Source organism: Varroa destructor, unplaced genomic scaffold, assembly GCF_002443255.2.
Source record: "Varroa destructor unplaced genomic scaffold, Vdes_3.0 BEIS01000001.1, whole genome shotgun sequence".
Classification (NCBI taxonomy): Eukaryota; Metazoa; Arthropoda; class Arachnida; order Mesostigmata; family Varroidae; genus Varroa; species Varroa destructor.
The window spans coordinates 5,040,676-5,060,654 of NW_019211454.1; the positions used below are offsets into that span (position 1 = coordinate 5,040,676).

The 19,979-nt window shown below is 40.6% G+C and overlaps 1 protein-coding gene across 5 annotated transcripts in view; it reads left to right on the top strand.

Moving 5' to 3' along the window:
- IA-2 (tyrosine phosphatase IA-2) overlaps nt 1–19,979 on the top strand; it is a 71,346-nt gene that overhangs the window by 46,207 nt on the left and 5,160 nt on the right. For all 5 annotated transcript variants that reach the window (XM_022799245.2, XM_022799253.2, XM_022799274.2 and 2 more), the window contains exons 3-18: nt 719–769; nt 4,657–4,907; nt 8,918–8,976; nt 10,291–10,381; nt 10,952–11,339; nt 12,264–12,469; nt 15,665–15,985; nt 16,430–16,517; nt 16,777–16,945; nt 17,345–17,514; nt 17,807–18,063; nt 18,551–18,711; nt 18,848–18,902; nt 19,129–19,276; nt 19,471–19,544; nt 19,749–19,826. In XM_022799245.2, coding sequence (XP_022654980.1) covers nt 719–769; nt 4,657–4,907; nt 8,918–8,976; nt 10,291–10,381; nt 10,952–11,339; nt 12,264–12,469; nt 15,665–15,985; nt 16,430–16,517; nt 16,777–16,945; nt 17,345–17,514; nt 17,807–18,063; nt 18,551–18,711; nt 18,848–18,902; nt 19,129–19,276; nt 19,471–19,544; nt 19,749–19,826 — 2,567 coding nt within the window. The remainder of the gene's footprint in view (nt 1–718; nt 770–4,656; nt 4,908–8,917; nt 8,977–10,290; nt 10,382–10,951; nt 11,340–12,263; nt 12,470–15,664; nt 15,986–16,429; nt 16,518–16,776; nt 16,946–17,344; nt 17,515–17,806; nt 18,064–18,550; nt 18,712–18,847; nt 18,903–19,128; nt 19,277–19,470; nt 19,545–19,748; nt 19,827–19,979) is intronic.

Sequence of the window (19,979 nt, forward strand, 5' to 3'; positions counted from 1 at the left end):
GCTGTCAGGAAATCGGCAAACTGAAACTAGGGGTTCATGTGTATGCGATGGTTAACATTGTGTTAAGGTCAGCGAGCAGACGAAGAACAGGAAAAACCAGAAGTTGTCGAGCATCATGAAAATGACGAGCACTATGTGATACAACTTACTTTCTACCACTTAGTTTTGTGGATACATGTGTATAAGTTAATCATTGAGGCAAACAGAATTGTTGGTCTATACGCATCGTTACGTACGCAGATTCTTTAAAAGACCTTCGTGTTTTTCTCGAAGTTTTTGTCGAACGAACGGTTTTGCGCTTATTGTCAAACATCGAGGCTTGTGTGTGCAAATATATAGTGATGAAAATGTTATACCCGAGAGACTTAATTGCATATCAGTACATGACGGGGAGCAAAATTGAGATGACTATCTACAGCTTATGGTACTATCAGAGCAGTTAACTGAGCTAAATTATCTAAGCCATAGTCATAAAGTATCCATGCTAACGAAATAACACAAACACATAGAAAAGAATACGCTAGAAAAATATATATTACATGAGACTGGGGTTAACATGTTAACGTCCCGTTAGCATGGACTTTCTTGAATTCTATCTGCTGCCCGCTCGACTTTATTAAACGGATCGGATCATTTATAGCCAATTGATTTATATACACGTATATATAATTCGGTAACAACACGCGTCTATGTGTGTACTTGGATCTGTTCGTTTCAGGATGCTTGTTTGATGAATCAGTATGCTCAAACATCGAAATCTGCGCTGACGGTAAGTCTCTTCTGTTTCAGTTGAATTTCACTAGACCTTCGTTATTTAGCCGTATTGATTGTCTCGGAAAGCATTTTTCAGGAAGCAAATTTTCAGTTCAAGACTTCCTGCACTGTGGACCAGCATGCCTGACCGTATCTGTTTTCATAAAAAAATGGCGTTGCCCTTTGTAGCCTTTTATTTATTTCGTTATATTACAAAAGTCTAATATGTTTCCAGTCCAAAATAAAGCTATCGGCATTTCACGAAAAAGACAACTGTCTTATACAGAGTATTGAAAAATCGCTGTCTCAGAAACCTATAGAGCTCATCCGAATAGAACAAACTAAAAGCTGTACCTGTTCAAGAAATATCAAAAACAATTGGACCTTGTTTCATGTGTCTATTTGAAAAGCCTTCGTCACTTCGAACGGGTGGGGCCGTGGTCGCTTTTAGGCCGAAGGCACTGCTTCGCCAGCTGGCGAACTGTTTTGGTGCTCAAAATACGCCTGTCGCACCATGTTAGTAGAAAATGCAATTTTTAATTCAGTTTATATCTATGCATGTGTGCATATATATATATATTCACTTGCAACGAAGACTATTTATGCCAAGGTCGTGCTGTTCGAGTGTATTAATCAACACACCCGCTGTCCTCTTTATCTCAGTAATTTCTTCCACTAATGCTCCACGCACCATCTCGACTTTTATGCAGAATCGAATAGATGTGTTGCCTTATGAAGACGTGGTGGAGCCTGTCGGGCCAACGAGATCAGTAAGCTTCTCCGTTCCTGCGAGAGGTTATTAGATGATTTCTGTCTCACAACTACAATTTATCTGTTTTGATGCATGATCCGCATTGAGCCCCATCTTAAAGCGGCGGGAGTGAAGCTAAATAAATGTCGTGATAAGAGGTTATATATAACTTATATCGGATCTGCGTAGTAGCAGTGTTCCGTAGGATCTCCTGGAAACATGGCTCAGACGTGAGTCCTCCTGAGAACGAACGGGAGGTGGTTAGACTAAACCTGAGTAGAGTCTGAAACCCGGTTGGATCAATTCATAAATCAGATTTTCATCTACGGCGAAGGAATTCAGCATTGTAGATAAGTCTGTTGTATGTAAGAAGTATTAGAATACTGGGTCATTTACTGATCACATCGACATTGCAGCCAATGAAGCAGACTAGATTTTACTAATTAGCTGCAGAAGTTACTTGGGGTTTGCCAAGACTGAAGCTGTAACGGAGGGCCAGACATCCAACCGGCTCGGCAACTACCAACAAAAAAACTTTTATTCAGCCTATAATTTTATGAATAAATTTCAAGGTAAGTAGAAAAGAAGTAGCGCTTTGATCCTCACTTGTAGACCGAAGCAAATAACCGCTATTAGAACTGTTTTTGTTACTGCTACGGACAAAGGCGATCTATCCGTTTCGAGTGTCTACTGGTTATGATGCGCACAAGGTTAATAATAGCAATCAAAATAACAACAACAATAACAAGTATAAACAGAATATAAATGTGACAATATTACTGGATATTATAGTTTGAAAGAAAAATGTACGCTTATGACCTCAATCCGTTTGGGGGGCAGAGAAAGATTTAAAGAAGTGTGGCTTCTTCGGTACCAAGTGCTAAATCAAAAGAACATTCTGTGACACTCGTATACACGACTACCAGCCTCATAGTTACTACCATGTAGATAAGAGTAAATTGATAAGCCGCTCTTTAATTCATTGAGTAATGAAAAACACGATATATATATATATATATATATATATATATATATATATTGTGGCTCAGTGACGGTCATCACAAGTTCTGTCCCAGGCTTCTTCCAAGGGGCACATGGGTTCGAATCATGCAGCCTTCAGCTTGCTGATTGACCAGTTACTATTATGATCATTAGATATTTTATACAAAGTCTATCTCAATTACTCTCTACTACGCCAACAGTAAAGGGGATGTGTCAATGTCTTATAGCCTATTCGAGCTTGAAAATGAAGCGTCCAAGAAAAATTTAAAAACTCCTTCTGGACATCACTTCAATATCAATTTTCATCTACCGGAGAAACTAGTTAATACTGATTTTGATACAGCCGCTATATTGTACAGTCAAAGTAAATAGATCGCATTGATTTACGGACCGACAAAATACGATTTCTAGAAAACTTCGTCCTAGCGCCAATGAGTGTATAAGTACTTTACTGTTTATGTAATACCCTGTAATACGCTTAGTAGCTACCATCGGGTACTCTTTAACATCCAGCCGGACCGGTGACAACGTAGTCAACATGCAACATGAGCCGTGTGGAATTATTTGCTGAAACCGCTAAAGGGCAGGTGCGCGCTGACGTTTTAAACTAGCACTGCGTCAGGTCATAAAGTTAGGTTACTTTACTTCACGAACTATGCGTAAGAACTTGAAGCTTACTGCTATTTGCGCCCTATTGGAGCACGGAGAATTTCAGAGTCCGCTAACATTATCGTCGCGGCTGTCTCCTCGCAACCCTTACGGGGCCATGATGCATCCACATTGCAAGGGGGACGCAAAACGATATGCTTGCACCGCCGTTCAGATGGCTGTCAAAAGGTTATTGCAAATTAATAATAAAGCGTTTCGCTCAAACTATCTCGCTGGAGTTAAGTGCGTGCCACAGGTATTGGCCACTAGAGCCAATGTTGAATCTGTGAAGAGATCAACAACAGAGGAACTCGGGGGAGCTCCACGTAATCCCAAACAAGTGAGGCCTGCCGCTCCTTAAGTTTTCCGTAGGGCATCTTCCGAATGTTACTAATGTCTCATGCGGCGAGGCGATAGAAAAACGCTGGCCTACAAAAAAACCAGCTCTAGCCATGCCCTGACGAGGGTAACATTTTCATTTCGTGAAGAGGGACTGTGTGGTCATATCAGCAGCTTTAGTCGACACGCAACGCTCATAACGAGGTAAAACCGATTATAGTAAAGAGGGGAATGACCCGTGGGGCGGGCTCCTTAAACTTAAATTTGTCGTTCTAATTTGACTGTGCCTGATTCCGGCATTATTGGGTTCGGCCACATATGAGCAGTAGTTAAGTCAAAAAAATATTTGCACGAGTCGACGCAGAAAGGTCTTAGAAGAATTAACCTATAGTAAATGATATTGTCGAAACAGAAAATATACGAAAAATCAATGAGCACAATTCATTTACCCTACTTTGCAATGAAACGGTATTGTTTGTCGATCTTCGCGAGCAATGTCTATCCTGCATATGCAACTTGGTTACAGCTCGTTACAGAAAAAAGGACCGCGTATGTTCGATTAGAGAGAACTAGCAAAATTCGAAATATGTTCAATTGGAAGCGCCTTCGACTTGAAAGCCTACTTTTTTTCTATCTTTTTATGTAAACCTATGTCCTTCCCAGCTAACAAGCGATATGCAACAATGTTGCCCATCTAATGAGTAGTAGCAACACTATATACAACGGATGGCATTCATAAAGAATGAATTCACAAACTACTACATTACTAGTATTATACAACGGAAACTTCCATGAAACTTTTCAAACAGTCTTATGCTACAGTGCCTAGAAGCTTTTTATGTATGCATCCAGCAGTTTTCTAGCCCATTTTCCAGAGTAAATGCACAAACCTAATAAATTCAATTTCTCACCGATTGATCAACAGCTTAAGCCTAAGATGATTTCTAGTTTTCATCATTGTCTTTTGTCTCTGCTACTTTTCAATATGAATTTTTGTCTCCCGTGCTCCCGCCAACATTATCCGCATCCTGTTGCCATTGTGCCTGCTTCATGTGTCCTGCTGTATTCGTCCTCGCTATAGCTGCTGCTTATTTACTTACTATACATATCTTTTTCTTTGTATTGTCTTCATGTATCTCTGGGTCCCTTCTCTTCCCATTCAGATGGCGTGTTCGGCGTGTGCCGTGGACCAGGCGATCCTCCCGAACGGTCGAGTCTGTCAAGCGGTACTACTTCGATCCGACTTCTCGAGTCGGAGTTAGCCCGGCTTTGGTCCGAAGGCTATCGTTGGCCTGATGAGTACACACAGTGCGTGGTCAGACAGCTACTAGAAGGAGCTCGCCAGGGGGCGGCAGCGGCGCTTTACGACCCTGGATACTGCGCTCACGCATTGAAATTAGCTCTACCAGCTATTGTGAGTATTGTCGTCAAGTTTATTTTTGTCTCTCGTTGATAATATCTAGAGATCTAGTCAACAGTCAAAAAAAGAAAAAGAGTAATAAATAAAGATGGGGATCGGACAAAAAATATTGACTAGAATTTGGTTGAGTTCTACACATATAAATACGTAGAGTGGCGTTAGCTGAATTGCGTATGCTCGAGTAATGCAAGCATAGTGATGGCGCTTGTGTCGCTGAAGTGGACGATCTATTATTACCACCTAATTTAGTAGGAATCAATAATGGTGTCGGAGGTCCTTGAGCTGTTTTTGCGTTACTTGTTATTAACAGCGCAGTGTAAAGAACCTTAACATTGTGTGGGATGGTGTAATTTTTCGGTTAGGATTAACAAGTGAATTTGGATATTTGTTACGTTGTATAGAACTGCGGAAAACACTATATGTACGCACCTAAATATGACCTTAGGAGTAGTAAATGGACAGCTCACCTGGGGAGTGTTTTCGCCCTTCGTTTGGAGCCTTGTAGGCTGTGCAAAGACGGCAGATCGCATTGTCGAAGCCGCACAGCTCATCATTATCTGGCCATGCACTTATCAATTAGTGTTTACTAAGCCGAACGTTTGGGCATATATCCGTACGTACACTATAAATGATTGACGGGCAGAGATAAACTGGCTGTTTCTAGAGATATCCGTGGGACTAATACAGCAGATGCGTCGAAAACCTCAATTTTCATAACAGCTTTGGTTGACTTGATTGAATCAAAATAGGCGTGAAAAAGTTTTGCAAAAATAGGTCATATGCACGGTGGCGGTGAACGTATCTGTTTTGTGAAATCGAGTTGTATTTTTTTCCATTAAGATATAGAATACGACCTACTTTGACGGTATATGCTCAAAGCTCTAGCCGTATGTGTATTACGCATGATATAGTGTTATTATTTGTATTATGGTCTTTTACTGGCTAGTTTTTGTACAGTCTTGCACGCACGTTTCCATCAAATGTACATACGGACCTTGAGCGTCACTTGACGTAAACTCTTCTCTACCCCACACTAGTGAAGCCTGTATTGGACACTGTAAATCAATCATTAGTTGCAGCGAATAGGAAGATCTCCAGAGAATTAGCGCGAATTATAGTGATGACGGTATTTTACGGTATATGGCTAACTCACACCGATTCAAGTTCCTCTATTCCTTGAAGCCGCTTTTAACCTGCTTTTCGTTTAGCCAGCATCGGCAGCGAGAGCAGTGGCTTAAGATATCGGCCTATTGTGTTACTCCTTGCACAACAAACTCGACCACCTACCAATCACAGTGATCGCTAAACGGTAATGTAAATTTGACCTGTTAGGCCAGCGGGTTGCCTTTACAGTATTGATTATCTATCCAAGGCTATACACCTCTTAAGTGCAATAGGAATCTCTCCCATGTTTTTTCTTTACGTGACCTTAGTTCTATCTATTGTAAGCAACTGTTTTTAATGGCTGATTCTTAGACAAATGCACGACAAGTTGCAAAATCTATGCCAATGCTTGCGAAATTTCTTTCTCAGTCGACCCCTCTGGCGTGTGCGGTGCCTCACAACTCTGGGACCTTTTCGAAGACTTGCTACCACCGGAGCCGTGAGGATCGCACGCCCGGGTTCGTAGCTAGATAATCGACACCTGTGCTGATACGTGTGAAATCCCGCTTGTTGATGGGTCCCTACTGTAATTTTGTCATCGGGCGGCCCAGGTGATTTTATAGAAATCTTGTTGTACTAACGATTTGAGCGCTATGAATACAGATAGATTCGTATTAATGCCTATTCCCACTTCGCGATCCCTATATGTCGATATACGAGCGTGCTTTTTATATATAAAGACCTCTCATAGAGGTCCTATCCAAAACTATTTTCTTACAAGCCTTTCCACAGTCCAATTAACCTGAAACCCTTAAGCGGGTTCAAAAAATGTAGCCATATAGCACGTCCGGATTTGACGCTAGAAATCCTTGAACTGTATTGAGTTTTTCGGATTTGCCCAGGGTTAAGATACTTCATTTGGTCGCATCCGTTCTCCGTATGAAAACCGACTCCACTCGAACGATTGTCTTATTTCTACTCTGCGTTCGGTCGTTGAAGAGGCTTTTATATAATACGAAAAACAAATACCCCTATATCGACTAAGGCTGTTAAAAAAAAAAGGCCAAAATCTAACTACGCGGTTGATAGTACTCAAAATTAAGTATAGCTCGCTAGGCCATACCATATATACAGGCAATACGTTCGTAGCCAACGTACCTGCCGATAAAACTTGGAACCTCAAGTGAACTGGGATAAGCCGCCTACTGCAAAAAAGGGCGCTCATGAGTGAGTGGATTTAAATTCTCTCTGGGCTGTTTGTAGACAAAACGGGATCGGCGCAGTTTGAAAAGGCACAAATATTATTTCATTAGTCTCATAAAAAACGCACTGACCAGTAATACCGGCTACAAAAGCACGTCCTGCTGTAGCCTTGTGGAACACATTGCTATGGGCGCGCACTTGCTAACCAAGGCTCCATATCTTTGCATTGCTACCTTCAGGGCTTCTAGAAGAGTATTGCTTCGGGATGTATGTGTAAATGCACCCTGTTCGTTAGATTTGGTACATAGAACCTCTACAGCGGGCTCTCTACGCTTATATTTAATGACGCGTTTATGTAGCTAGATACATGGGTAATTTGGTATAATGGACCGTGTATATACCGTTTAGGAGCGGGCAGGTCGAGAAAATATCTTTTTGGTGGTAACGAGCGGTTGGTCGTTGATACGAACGGCTTTAAACAATTTCTTGTGAGGTCACTGTGTTGAATTAATCTCGTGGAGTTTGGCATACATGAAGCGTTGAGTTCAATCTGCTTTAGTGGGACATGCCAATAAAAGGAACTCGATGGTAACTTTTTAGGTAGTTTTCTTTCTAGCATACCACATGTAGGTCGTGAAAACGAGGGTGTAGTGACTAGACTGGACGTAAATGGTCGCACGTTAGAGATAACTAAATGCGCTCTATGGAATGACCTGTTTTGAGTGTGGGTGTGTGTGTAGATCGTCAAGTTCTAAAAATCACAACAAAATTTCCAACTTAGATTTATAAATTCGTTGCTTCTAAATATCTTAATAAAAAAATATATATATATATTCACAACAAATTAAAAAGTACATCATGTATATATATATATATATTATAACGAAGAAGTCACCAACTCTAGCATGCAAGCCATGCACAGCTTCGCTTTGAACAGCAGAGAATTTGGTCAAGACCTTTGGAAAAAGTAACTTCAATCGTAGAAATCTGTGTTTAGGATCAGACTGAATGCAATTCCCTCGAACCAACTACCGGCCTTGACTATCTCGCCATCGCACAGCCAACCTATAACTTACCTAGTGAACGGTTAATCCCTAATGCTTTAATTATTTTAGGTTCACTACTGGCTACCAGCTCGGTAAGATGATGCTGTGACGAATATTTGTCATTAATGTAACATGCTCCCGTTTATTGATGCCAAGAGTCGCCCGTTGTAGACCACAAAAAAAATTTGGAGACAATCTCCAGAGAGTGGTTTTCAAAAATCAAAAAAGTAAAAAAAGAGACAGCGGAACATCCATTGCGCCGCCATTCTAAGCACTTCAGCCTTGAAGAGTATACTAAACCGTGTTTGTCTTCTGCGTAAGTTCTAAGAGCCGACCATTTTTTATTTTTCAAAAAGTAACCTAGGGAAGGAACGCAAATGACCAATGGCAATAAGAGTGTTCCACCTCGAAATAGCTATTGTATAAGCACTGATGAAAAAATCCTGTTTTAAACTGGGTTTCATTTATACGCGTACAACGGGAATGCTGTGCTTTAATTAGTAATAAACCGTTCAAAGAACGAAACAACTAGCAGTCTCTGCTGCCTCAGTGAATACATTAGAAAACACCTCAAGGCAAGACGCTTAATCCAGGCAGTATTCCGCTTTAACTGTGTCCTTCTATCTTGTCTTTCTGATCACCTCTTTCCAGAATGGTGACGTAACTCTTCAGCTATCAAATGTGGACCCTGCAGATCAAGCTTTCATACGGTAAGTATACTTGTATTGGAACGGGCTCACCAGAAAGTTTGTGCCTACAACAGGCCACAGCGGCAGAATTAGCACCCGTAAAACGATCGCAATGGCAACACACCAGCCATTAGATATTTTTATTCCCTACTGATCCTACTTTCTACATATTAACAGGATACCAATGCCGTGCATAATATCAGAAAGTATTTCAAGTGTGAAAAAGATGACAATTTCGTTCTCCTTTGTCCTCTGTGTCTATTGTGTTCACGGAAATCTTTCCTGCACCATACACGAAAACCTAGAGGTAGCGTAAGAAAATCACGGACTATTCGTTGGCTGAAGATGCGCAGCGGACGGTCACTTTCTCGAGCGAAATCACTCTCTGGCTGTTGTACTACAGTCACTGCATAAAGGAAAATTATTTATTGCCCAACCGCCATCAACGGTGACGTAGAATTGCTGTCAAACCGCTGGGCATTTTTATTCCATACAATCTTTACCGATCTTATTCGGCCCAAAAATGCATCGTGTGTTGCAAGGCTTTCTCTGGATTAGTTCTTAACCTGATCTTAGCCGCTGAATTGCGTCCTTTACTAAGCCAATCTCGCTACAGTGGTCGTATACGGCGTTCTTCTTTATGGCGAGACACAATCTTAGCACTAACAGAGAGGACATAAAACGAATTGGTTCGAACGGAAACGCGATCGGAACCTCTTGCCAGGTGTTTCTTGTGGATCAGCAGGTACGCCCCAGATCGGAAAACAGAGGATATTGTACCGCTTGAGCTCAAATCGTTCACGCTCGATAGCTTCATGAGATGCTTTTCCTCCCTCGCAATATTACCTGGGCAGTGAAGTGGGATCAAGGTTGAGGACAAAAAGCTGGGAAGCCCTGTTGTGGTCCTTGTAATAGGCTAATTATGTCTGATAATGTCGACTAGGTGATATCGAATTTTCCAGTTAGAAAAAGCGAAGTAGACTGGAATAGGATACATAAAGCGCAGAATATTGGCTACGTGCGATCAGATTTGAGTATCGGCGCAGCCAGCAGTTGTTGTTTGAATTTGTTTAACGATTACTTAGTTCGAATTCAACTGTCATACTGCGTCGTACATGCTACCTATCGATTTCGCTAGAAACCAGTTTGGTGGACGTTGCATTTGAATTTTACCTGGAGACCTGCTCGCCATGGCGCTCTCAGCATTTAGGGTTTAATTTAGTAAATACTTAGTATAAACTATTTTAAATAATCGATGTGCCATTTGTGGGCAATAGGAAAATGTAAAGCATAAACGGATATGTTTTATGAGAGATTATTGATTTTACATTTCAGTTTCACACCTAATCTCCTCATCGACGATGGGTCCTCCGGTCGCCCCCGGCTGCGGCCTAACTACGAGATCGCTGGCACGTTCGCCGATGAGGTTCTTAACGTTCTTTGCTTTATCAATATAGTTATCCATCCGCATTGTGTCTATTGCCGCATATATTAAATAGCATAATTTAACCGACATGTTTAAGAGGGGCTAGTACGGACTAGGCCTAACTCAACCTATGACGTTCCTCGAAGCCATTAATCAATAACGCGTCATAGTTTGCAAGCACGAAACCCAAGGCGTGGCTCGCCTTAGTATTCCTTTCCTGCAACTAGTAGTCTATACACCAAATACTGTGCTGTTAGTACATGGGCAATATATCCAGTAATGTTATAATTCATGATAGCTTGCTAGAGACCAGTTGGTTAGCATGTGTGAACACCTGCAGCTACAACTGCAAACAGCCATAAAGACGACCTGTCTCGTTATAATACACACCTAAGGTCAATAATGCTCTTAATATTACTGAAGAAAACATTTACACTAAAGCCTACTATATACTCGGACAACTAGTTATCTTCCTTCTCTTCCAATTAACCTGCGCTTTTTTACTCTAAATAGCGCGTATTACACCTACAATCACTATTAAAGGACGCATTACCTGTCGCATGAGTCTAGGTGTTCACACCGCCGCTGGTATCGGCTACGCCCTCCGCTGAAGGCCACGACCCTGAGCGGGAGCTCAGGCGGCTTGAAGCGCTCACTAGCGTAGGTTTAAGTACCGGCGGAAATGGCATCAGCAGCAGCATTAGTGACAATAACGGAGCTATCGGGAACGACTTTTTGCCACCGGAAGCTACGCGCAAGGGTCAAGACAAAGATGATGATGGCAGCAAGTCGGGGAACAAAAGGACACGCGCGGCCAACGTAGACGAGATTACTGACAGCAAAGATGACCTTGAAGAGCAGGAAGATAATCGCTTTGCACGCGACGTTCAGGAAAACCTCTGGCGAGGCCGTAGCAGTTTAACTGATGGGATATACAAGCACCAACAGTTGCGCAGTGGTGAGAGTCAGGCAGAAAAATTGGCTTGAAGACCAGTAACAAAAGAAATTGCGGGCTGAAGACAAAGAAGTATTTAAAGCTAGGAATGATTTACCTATCATACGGCTGCTTAGAACTAAGTTTTAATCCTAAGTAACTTTTTGTTCGAATATTTAGTGATAGTTAGCCCGTACTTCGGTAATCAATGTGGTTATGCCCGAATCAACTACTCAGATAAAACTTAAACATAGCTTTGTAATGATACAGTGAGTATTTTTTACTTCTTGATAGAGGTGTGGGAATAAAGATTTGTTTGAATGAAATTCTTGCTTAAGCAAGTACAAAAATAGGCTGGAATCCAAACAACAATAAGAGAGAATATAAAAGTTACAAGTGACATGCAAAGAAATATAGTGACAATAAATTAGGTTCGTAGTGGGGGGGTCTTTGCAACGAGATCTGATCAGCTTACTGAACGAGATCGAAGTTTTACCAGGATCAAAATACTAGTTCGCCCTCAATTATGAAGGTGATCGCGAGGCATAACTTACACGCAAACTATGAGTTGTCCTTATCCTCGTCTCTTTGCACGCTGCTAGTGTCGGGGTTAACGACATAAATGTTATGAACATAGTAATGTATTGAGTTGATTAGCCGTTTATTTAGATTAGGCTCTTGATAGTAATACTTGATAACAATGAATAGTAACACAGTATACTACATATTGAGGCTACACTACATACATATTGAGGCTACACTAAAGTGTGATATGTACTAAGCTAATTATTGTCAATAATTGTCCTGCAAAACTCATTGCAACATTCTAATGCTATTCTAGCATAAAATCAATTATGGAACACATACTCTAGATCATTTCTTATGTATCTCTCTCTCTCTCTCCCTCTCTCTCTTGAAACTCAATCTTTCTGTCGACGTTTTTTGCAGACCAAATAATTGACGACGTTGAAGATGAGGAGGGCATCGTTGGGAACTTACCACATCCTATCGAGAAACGCAGTCGACCGATCGGCGAATGGATATGGTCTGACGACGATCGGCACGCTGATACGAAGGACCCGAAAACGGACAATCTCGAGCTGTTGCTTAACTTGATGCAGCAATATGATCAAGATCAAACGGAAATTTCTGAGGTAAGTGTCCTAATTTAGGAAACGAATTGGCAGAAAAGAAAAATATTCAGTTCCTTAAAACCTTTTAGCGTAAGATAGGCACTTGCAATCTAAAAAATGTGCATAGTGCAAAAAGGTGTGATCTCTTCGAATCTTATTCTTCAACAAAACCCCTAGGTAGATAAACGCACCGATACCACTAAACAAATAATTGGCAAGGATTTAATGCCAGCGCGAGTCCGTAAAATTATTACTCTATGTATGTAAAGTGTAGATAATATTTTAACTGCCAGCTCTGCAAGAAATGAAAGGCCGCGTCTATTTATGTTGTTGTTTCAAGTTGAGCACACTTTTCTCTTGGTAAACTTAAATATACATAAATTGGTGTAGGAAGATCAGTGAGTAGAAGCCTCGATAATATTTGATTATAGGAATGGCTTGCACTGAAAGCCAAAGGAAACACATAAAACGTTTTAAACACACAAGTTTTTCACCTCATGTTAGCCGAAGAATGGCCACCAGCGATTAATAGATCAGCATCGTTTGCCCCGTTCTTCTTGTCATGCCGATGTTTACTTTGGGACTGCTTAACAGCTATAGGCAGTGACGGACGATTGGTCCTTCACATGAACGGACGAATAGGAATAACACGTCAGTATCCGCTGGCCTTAACTAAAGATATTTCTAATGAACAATAACTTGAGCTCATCTGAAAATGCGCAAATGGGTCATTGGTTGCCAGCTCAAGCAAACACGGTCTTGGCCTCTCTTTTTCCCAATGCACACTTTATACCTATTAAATATGTGTCTAAGTATCTTTGATGACATGCACACTTTGATGTTCTGGTATCACTTGCTATTCATTATTTCGTCACGCTTAACTTTGAAACACTCGTGTTTGAGCTTGTATTACTAAAATGAGAGTGTCCCACCTCTTCTCTTCTTGTCTCATTTGCGGCCTTAACTCAGCATATTCATGTGAACGATTCTATCTCTCGATTTAAAGCTATCTCAGTATATTTTGCCTGTATACCTGTAAAACATAAGAAGTACACACCTATTATACGTTAAATCAGTATTCCATAAGCAGAACATCCAATCGTGTATACGCCGTTGACTAACCAAGTTGTTTGTTTTGTATTAATATTTTATGCTCTCAATGCCACGTCAAATCGTGTGAAACTATAAATTCCGTCAACCGTCTTAGCCAAGGCACGCAATCGGATTCAGCTCAAGCTCGCAGAAGCATTTAACTGTGTCCGTCTATTACTACGTACAGCGTTCATAACTCCAGACTTATGTATGATAGATGGGCAGAAATCTATATTACAGCAGTGAAGTTATGATTTAATAACACAACGTTGTTTATTTCACTCACGAGATGAAACTATAGAATATGAAATTACTACTGCAACGTGGAATAACAAGCATTTTTTGTAATCTCTTTCGACACAATCTCAATGAGGAAAAGTTATAAATGGACGCTTCATCCGAGCATAGAACGTTGCTAGGGTTATAGCACCGTTGACCTTAACGTACTGTGCACGTTGTTTCTTCTCTTGCCGTCCGAAGAAGGTCCGAGTTCCCGATTCCTGTACTAACAGAGTTCGGGTTGCTTAGAGAAAAAAAACTTCGCTAAAGCAGAAAATTTTAAATTCTGCACTGAGAACCTTCAGCATGGAAATGATGAGATTGCAGCTAGACGCAGATATCAACAGCGAAAGACTAAGCTTCTGCAAAAGAATTGACGAGATAAGCTTGCTTTCCCAATGTCGCATTAAGAATCAATTGCACATAAAAAATATGGACGTAGCAAGCGAATAAAACAAGTCAATTCTATATACTCTCCGAAGTTGATATTGCTCTGTAACATATTTATAAAATTAGCCTATTATAGATATCACGAGAGTATTGTACCAATAATAATGAATGGGGACATTCAGGTTGAGCGCATCGCCCACCCAACCGCCACTTCTGGGCATTCAATAAGGCGACCCAAATTTACATAAAAACTTCAACACTTCGCTTTAGTTACAATTCATCTAAGCGTGTTTGAGCTACCACGAATTGCATCGTCTCTACATCAACGACCAAACGATCCTCGTCGTCTTCATAGGATAAAAGTAACTCATTAGCCTCCGCAAACAAGTTATCCAAGTCCCCCTTTTACGGACACGCACATAACTATGATTCCCTTAAATAACAAACGTTAACCAAGTAGTCCTACAACATGCAACGCGACGTCATTGCTACTGTTTATACAACACTTAAAAAACGGCATTTCCTACACTAAACTCGTTTTGTCAGCTCTGCGGAACTGGAAATCGCAAGATGCAGGCAGAGAGAATCAGAATAAACTCAGCCTTTTTTTAACTACCGCAGACATTTAAAGGATGGGTAATGTCTGTCATTAGCCGGCCTATGCAACCGTTCGTTAGCAGGCTTGTCCAGATTTACTTATTCTGCTTAGGCACATGCTTGCACGGCACGTTTCGGCAGTTGTTGCCATAACACTATGTGCAAGGCCTAAGTATTAAGCATTCATGTATTTAACACTGTTTCAGAATTGTAGTATCTGCACAATCACTGAGAGGCCTTTACCGGTGTGTGCTTTCTATGAAATCTGCATATTTGCTTCTCGAATTACCCAACGCCCCCTTTCCTCTTTCTCATGCATTCTCAGAAGTTCACAGTCAGATTTCCTGATCGGGTTGCAAGAAACATTGATTTCATGTTTCTATACTGCCGTCTCTCACCTACGCTAATTGCAAGCGCAATCCAAAATTGTCACACTTATAAGTTAACGATCATGCTTGTTGCTAATTGGTCTAGTTTTACTATCCAACTTATGTGTAAATCTGTTGTGTGAAGGTTCAATACGCCATTCAGCCTATGTTCGCATGCTCGCTTCCTTTTCTTGCTCATCTCCGTTAATTTGGGCACCGTTTTGATTTAGTATCTTAAAGAACAGATCCGAATTTTCGGATTATAACGAGTAACTTCACAGTAAATTTTCCATTCGTTGTAATGTTCCCATTTGCGCGAAGCTTCAAAACTTCATTCATGAACTTTGATTCGTTGGACATTCCTGCCAGCAAAGGCATTATACATTTGGGTCTATATTTCTTTTCGACTATTTTTACTTAACGATACATAGTTATTTAGTTTATTTTCTATTATATGTATTTTATTGTATGTTTTGACTTGGTGTAACAGGATGATGAGCAGAATCTAAAAGCAGAAGCAATATTCCGACGACGCAATAAAGAAAACGATTATTCTTCATTAGAAGACCCCGAGTCGATAGCTTTGTCGTCAGCTGGAGAAAGCGATCAGGATGAACAGAATAACGTGCCCAGCGATCAGGAAACTCCTTTGGATATGTTAATGTCAAGGGCACCAGATAACTCCGATTTAGTTGGAGAGTTACGAGTAAGAGGGGACCCTTTCATTAGGCCAATGAGGTTGGACACGAAAAAGCCTGGGCCGGGCTACTACTACCACGAACCTGAGGAGGGTCAAAATGAAAGGGAGTATGTAAGTACAGAGAAGCGGACTTCACGCGTAAGGCACGTTTTTTTTACCTAAATGGCATTTAAGTCACACTAGTTGGTGGACTAGCGTTGCAGGTTCCGTATTTGTTTTCTTGTCAAATCCGCTCTATTTCCGACTCGAAGAAATAAACTAAATCAACACCATACAGGAGTCGCTTTAAAACCAAACAGGACGTTAAGGTAATCCTCTTGCTATACGTAATTGGGAAAACCAGGCATGTTGACATGAGCAGTTAATTTCAACTCTTCATTGTGCGCCCATCAACACCGCTTACAGTGAGATAGTCACTTTGTTCGTAGATCTACTATGAATAAATCTTTAGAGCAGATTCCTATATTGGATTTGAGAGATATATCATAGTACGTTATATGCTATCTAACTAAAGCCTGGCTCTACACATGTGGTCTTCATTTTTTGCTTCATTAGCAAAAGGAAATGCGTCGATTACAGCAGAAGATGCTCTCAGAGAAAAGTATTGACGGGGATGACCTCATCGAAGCGCTCAACGAAATCAGTAAGCACACTTAAGCGAACCAACAACAATGTATAAAAAAAGGAATGTAAATACCATTGTATCAATATCATGTCCATCCAACATTGTGCCATTCATTCCTATTGAGCATACGTGTATTTCTTCTTAATCTACTTTCCCTCAAATTTAGTTCTATTATTCTATTAGCTTTTTAATTTCCTTGTTTTTTAGCCGCTTTTTTTTATATCTTTAAGCCCATATAAACTCATAGTGTGGCTCTGTATTCGTCTGTATACTTCAGACCAGAATGGTCAGAAACGTGAAATCGAAATAGTTGGCGTTCCACCGAGTCGCGTACCTGAGCGACATGCAGCTGGAGTCGCTCCTCTCGACCCGTACCATACCGATCGGGGAGTTGAGGCAATCGATGCTAATACAGCCTATCTTGTCGTCAAGAATATCAATACTGGGTGCGTATACACAATTTCGGATAGGTCTTTTCGGTTAATCGGTTATGGCCCTTGAACATTTTTCTAACTGCAAATACAGTTTATGTTGTGACCTGTAATTGTAAGTACTTCTTTACTGGCGATTTATTGTGCATAGGGTTGTGCGTTTCCGTTTTGTTTTAAAAAATCAAGGTCTAGCTATATAGTAGAGATTATTTATTTACTCTATTATTATATACGATATTTAACAAAATATTTTATGTATTAGAGCTAAGCGTACACTCTGGGAAAAGCTTTGTGTGCTCTAGGCTCTACGAAGCTCTTCATTTCGATTGTTGATAAGAATGTTGCTAATGCTAACAAATTACAAACGTTTTACTAAAATTGCTACTATATGCTGTGATCACATGTCGTTGCTAGTTCGACTGTGAAAGATAACGACGCCATCCGTCTCGCCTTAGCTCTTGAGAAAATATTCGGTCTACCCACTGGCACTATCTCACAGGTGCGCCTCAACGGCAGCCAAGTCGACTTCAAGCTCTTGCCCAATGAGAAAGGACTGAACGCCTCCGAGATGATTCGTTTAGTTGGTAGGAAAAAACTGAGAAGTTCTCCTCTATGCTATTCTATTGCTATTCGATTGAGTCGGGCTATTTCGATCACTGTGTTTGCTTGGACGTATTTAATCTATCCGTCTTTATAAAAGATTTATGTCAGCTTCTTGAAATGTTCAAGACAATTCCAGCTAATCTCTGACTAGCTTAAAAGTTAAAACGTCTCTTAATACTTTCCTGTTTAGCGACAACACAAGATAACGAATACTCATGGTGTATTAGTTTGTAATGTCAACCCATTTCGAATGACATTGTATCTCTGTTACAGGTGACAAGAACGGGGAAATTCTCCGTGCAACAAATCTGTCGATTTCTTCTGGGGGCATTGGCGAAAGAGTCAAGTATGAGGTGATATCCCCCAGGTCTAATGACCTCTTCCTTTTCACATTCGTGGTTTGCGGTTCCGTGGTCGGCGTCCTGCTCGCGATCTCTGTTATTTACATAGTCCGAAGGCACCAACTCAGCAGGGATAAACTGCACGGCCTTAACGGCGAGGATGACCCTCTTGCAAAGTTCGACTATCAGGTACTACTACGGTGTTGAAATTGCGTGAACCTGTTACGTATCAAAATTCAGTTGGCTTCCACATTGGTAAGCATGGTCACACAGGTACGACGGTTTTAGCAAGAATAATTTAGAATTATTGTAATATTTCTCCTTCACGTACGGTCCGGTAGTTGATCATGAAAATAATAATGATAATATTTCAAATGTTTTGTACTTGATAGAATATCGCTTAAGGGTCTACCCAAGACGTGAGCGAAATCGAACTCGTTTTATTGGTAACTATCACACTAGGCATCAAACTGTTATACGCATCAAACCCCATAGTGAGGTGGGTCGACCAGGTCTGTTAAACGCTTTCCTCGCCGCACACAGAATCGTCCTCTAAAATGCGAACTTCACTTGTTGTGTTTGTATACAAAAAATATCTGGTATTGTATTTTTAAGATACAAAACCTAAAATTGATTTCTATTGTTCTTAAATGTGTGTTTACTATCCGTAATGCAGGATCTGTGTCGACAGCGGATGGTCGATTCAGGAAGTGGTAAGGAAGGCGCATTAGCTGCAGCTATGGAGGCTGGCAGAGCGCCGGACAAGGGTTCTCCCAAGAAAGTGAAGATCGCCAGTCAACAGTCACACGATAGCTCGCGTTCGTCGACATCTTCGTGGTTGGTTTAGTCAATTTTTCGCTGTTCATCGTTTCGTACAAATATTTTAAATAGTTCGATTTAGAATATCGGCAAATATTACTAATGACGTAAGTCGAATGTTCACAAATCTGCTGTCCGTTAACTTCACTCGCAGGAGCGAGGAACCGGTGGCTCCGAACATGGATATCTCTACCGGTCACATGATCTTGGTAAGTACACTTTTCTGGTACACGATATTTCGCGCATTTAGGTTAAGTTTCTGTAATAGTAACTTATGAGCCCCATTCGACAATCCAAAAGCAAAAGCATTATCGTGTGGTTTAATATATATATATATATATATAAGTAAACAATAATATCCGTCTTAATTGTTGTTTAAAAGTTGATTACCGATTTAAACTCTGAGTCACTTTTCTTTTTCATTCGATTGCTTAGTCGTACATGGAGGATCATCTGAAGTCGAAAAATCGCCTTGACGAAGAATGGGAGGGTCTTTGCGCCTATGAAACAGACCCCTCTTCGACTTCAATAGCTGAAAAATCGGAGAACGCAAAAAAAAATAGATACATGCATGCCTTACCCTGTATGTTCCGTTTTTTGAGAACAAAAAGATAGGAACTAGTTCTCTTTATATATTATTAGCATGTAAACGTCTACTATTTCGAAATAGATCGCATGTAAAGTATGTAATGTTCTTTATTTTGTTTCATTGAGCCAAACAACAATTCATGTACGACAGAATAAGTTAATAGTATCTCCGAATGTTGTGCATTTTAGATGATCATGCGCGTGTAATTTTGAGTGAGTCTTCCAACGCAGAAGATTCTGACTATATCAACGCTTCAGCAATCGTACGTCTGGCTCCAGTACACAATATTATTTGCAGTATTACGGTATACCTATATTGGCGTTAAACCTACTGAATCAATATGCATATTATAACTTTGTGTTTCAACGGTTTGACAACGACTGTAGCAGAATACACTGCAGAAAACTTGATGTACTTTTACGATTCATCATGATCACTAATACATCCATGTATGTATATATTACAGACCGATCATGACCCACGAAATCCAGCCTATATCGCCACTCAGGGTCCACTGCCGCACACTGCATCTGACTTCTGGCAGGTCTGTTTTAATCGAAAAAAGGTCTGACACGTTCTATCGACACATACGTGTGTACTACATACGTAGATAACATTTACCAAAAACTTTACCCGATAAACGGCTTTTTTAAATATATCTCTTTGACAAGGTACCTACGAAAATCATATTTTAATA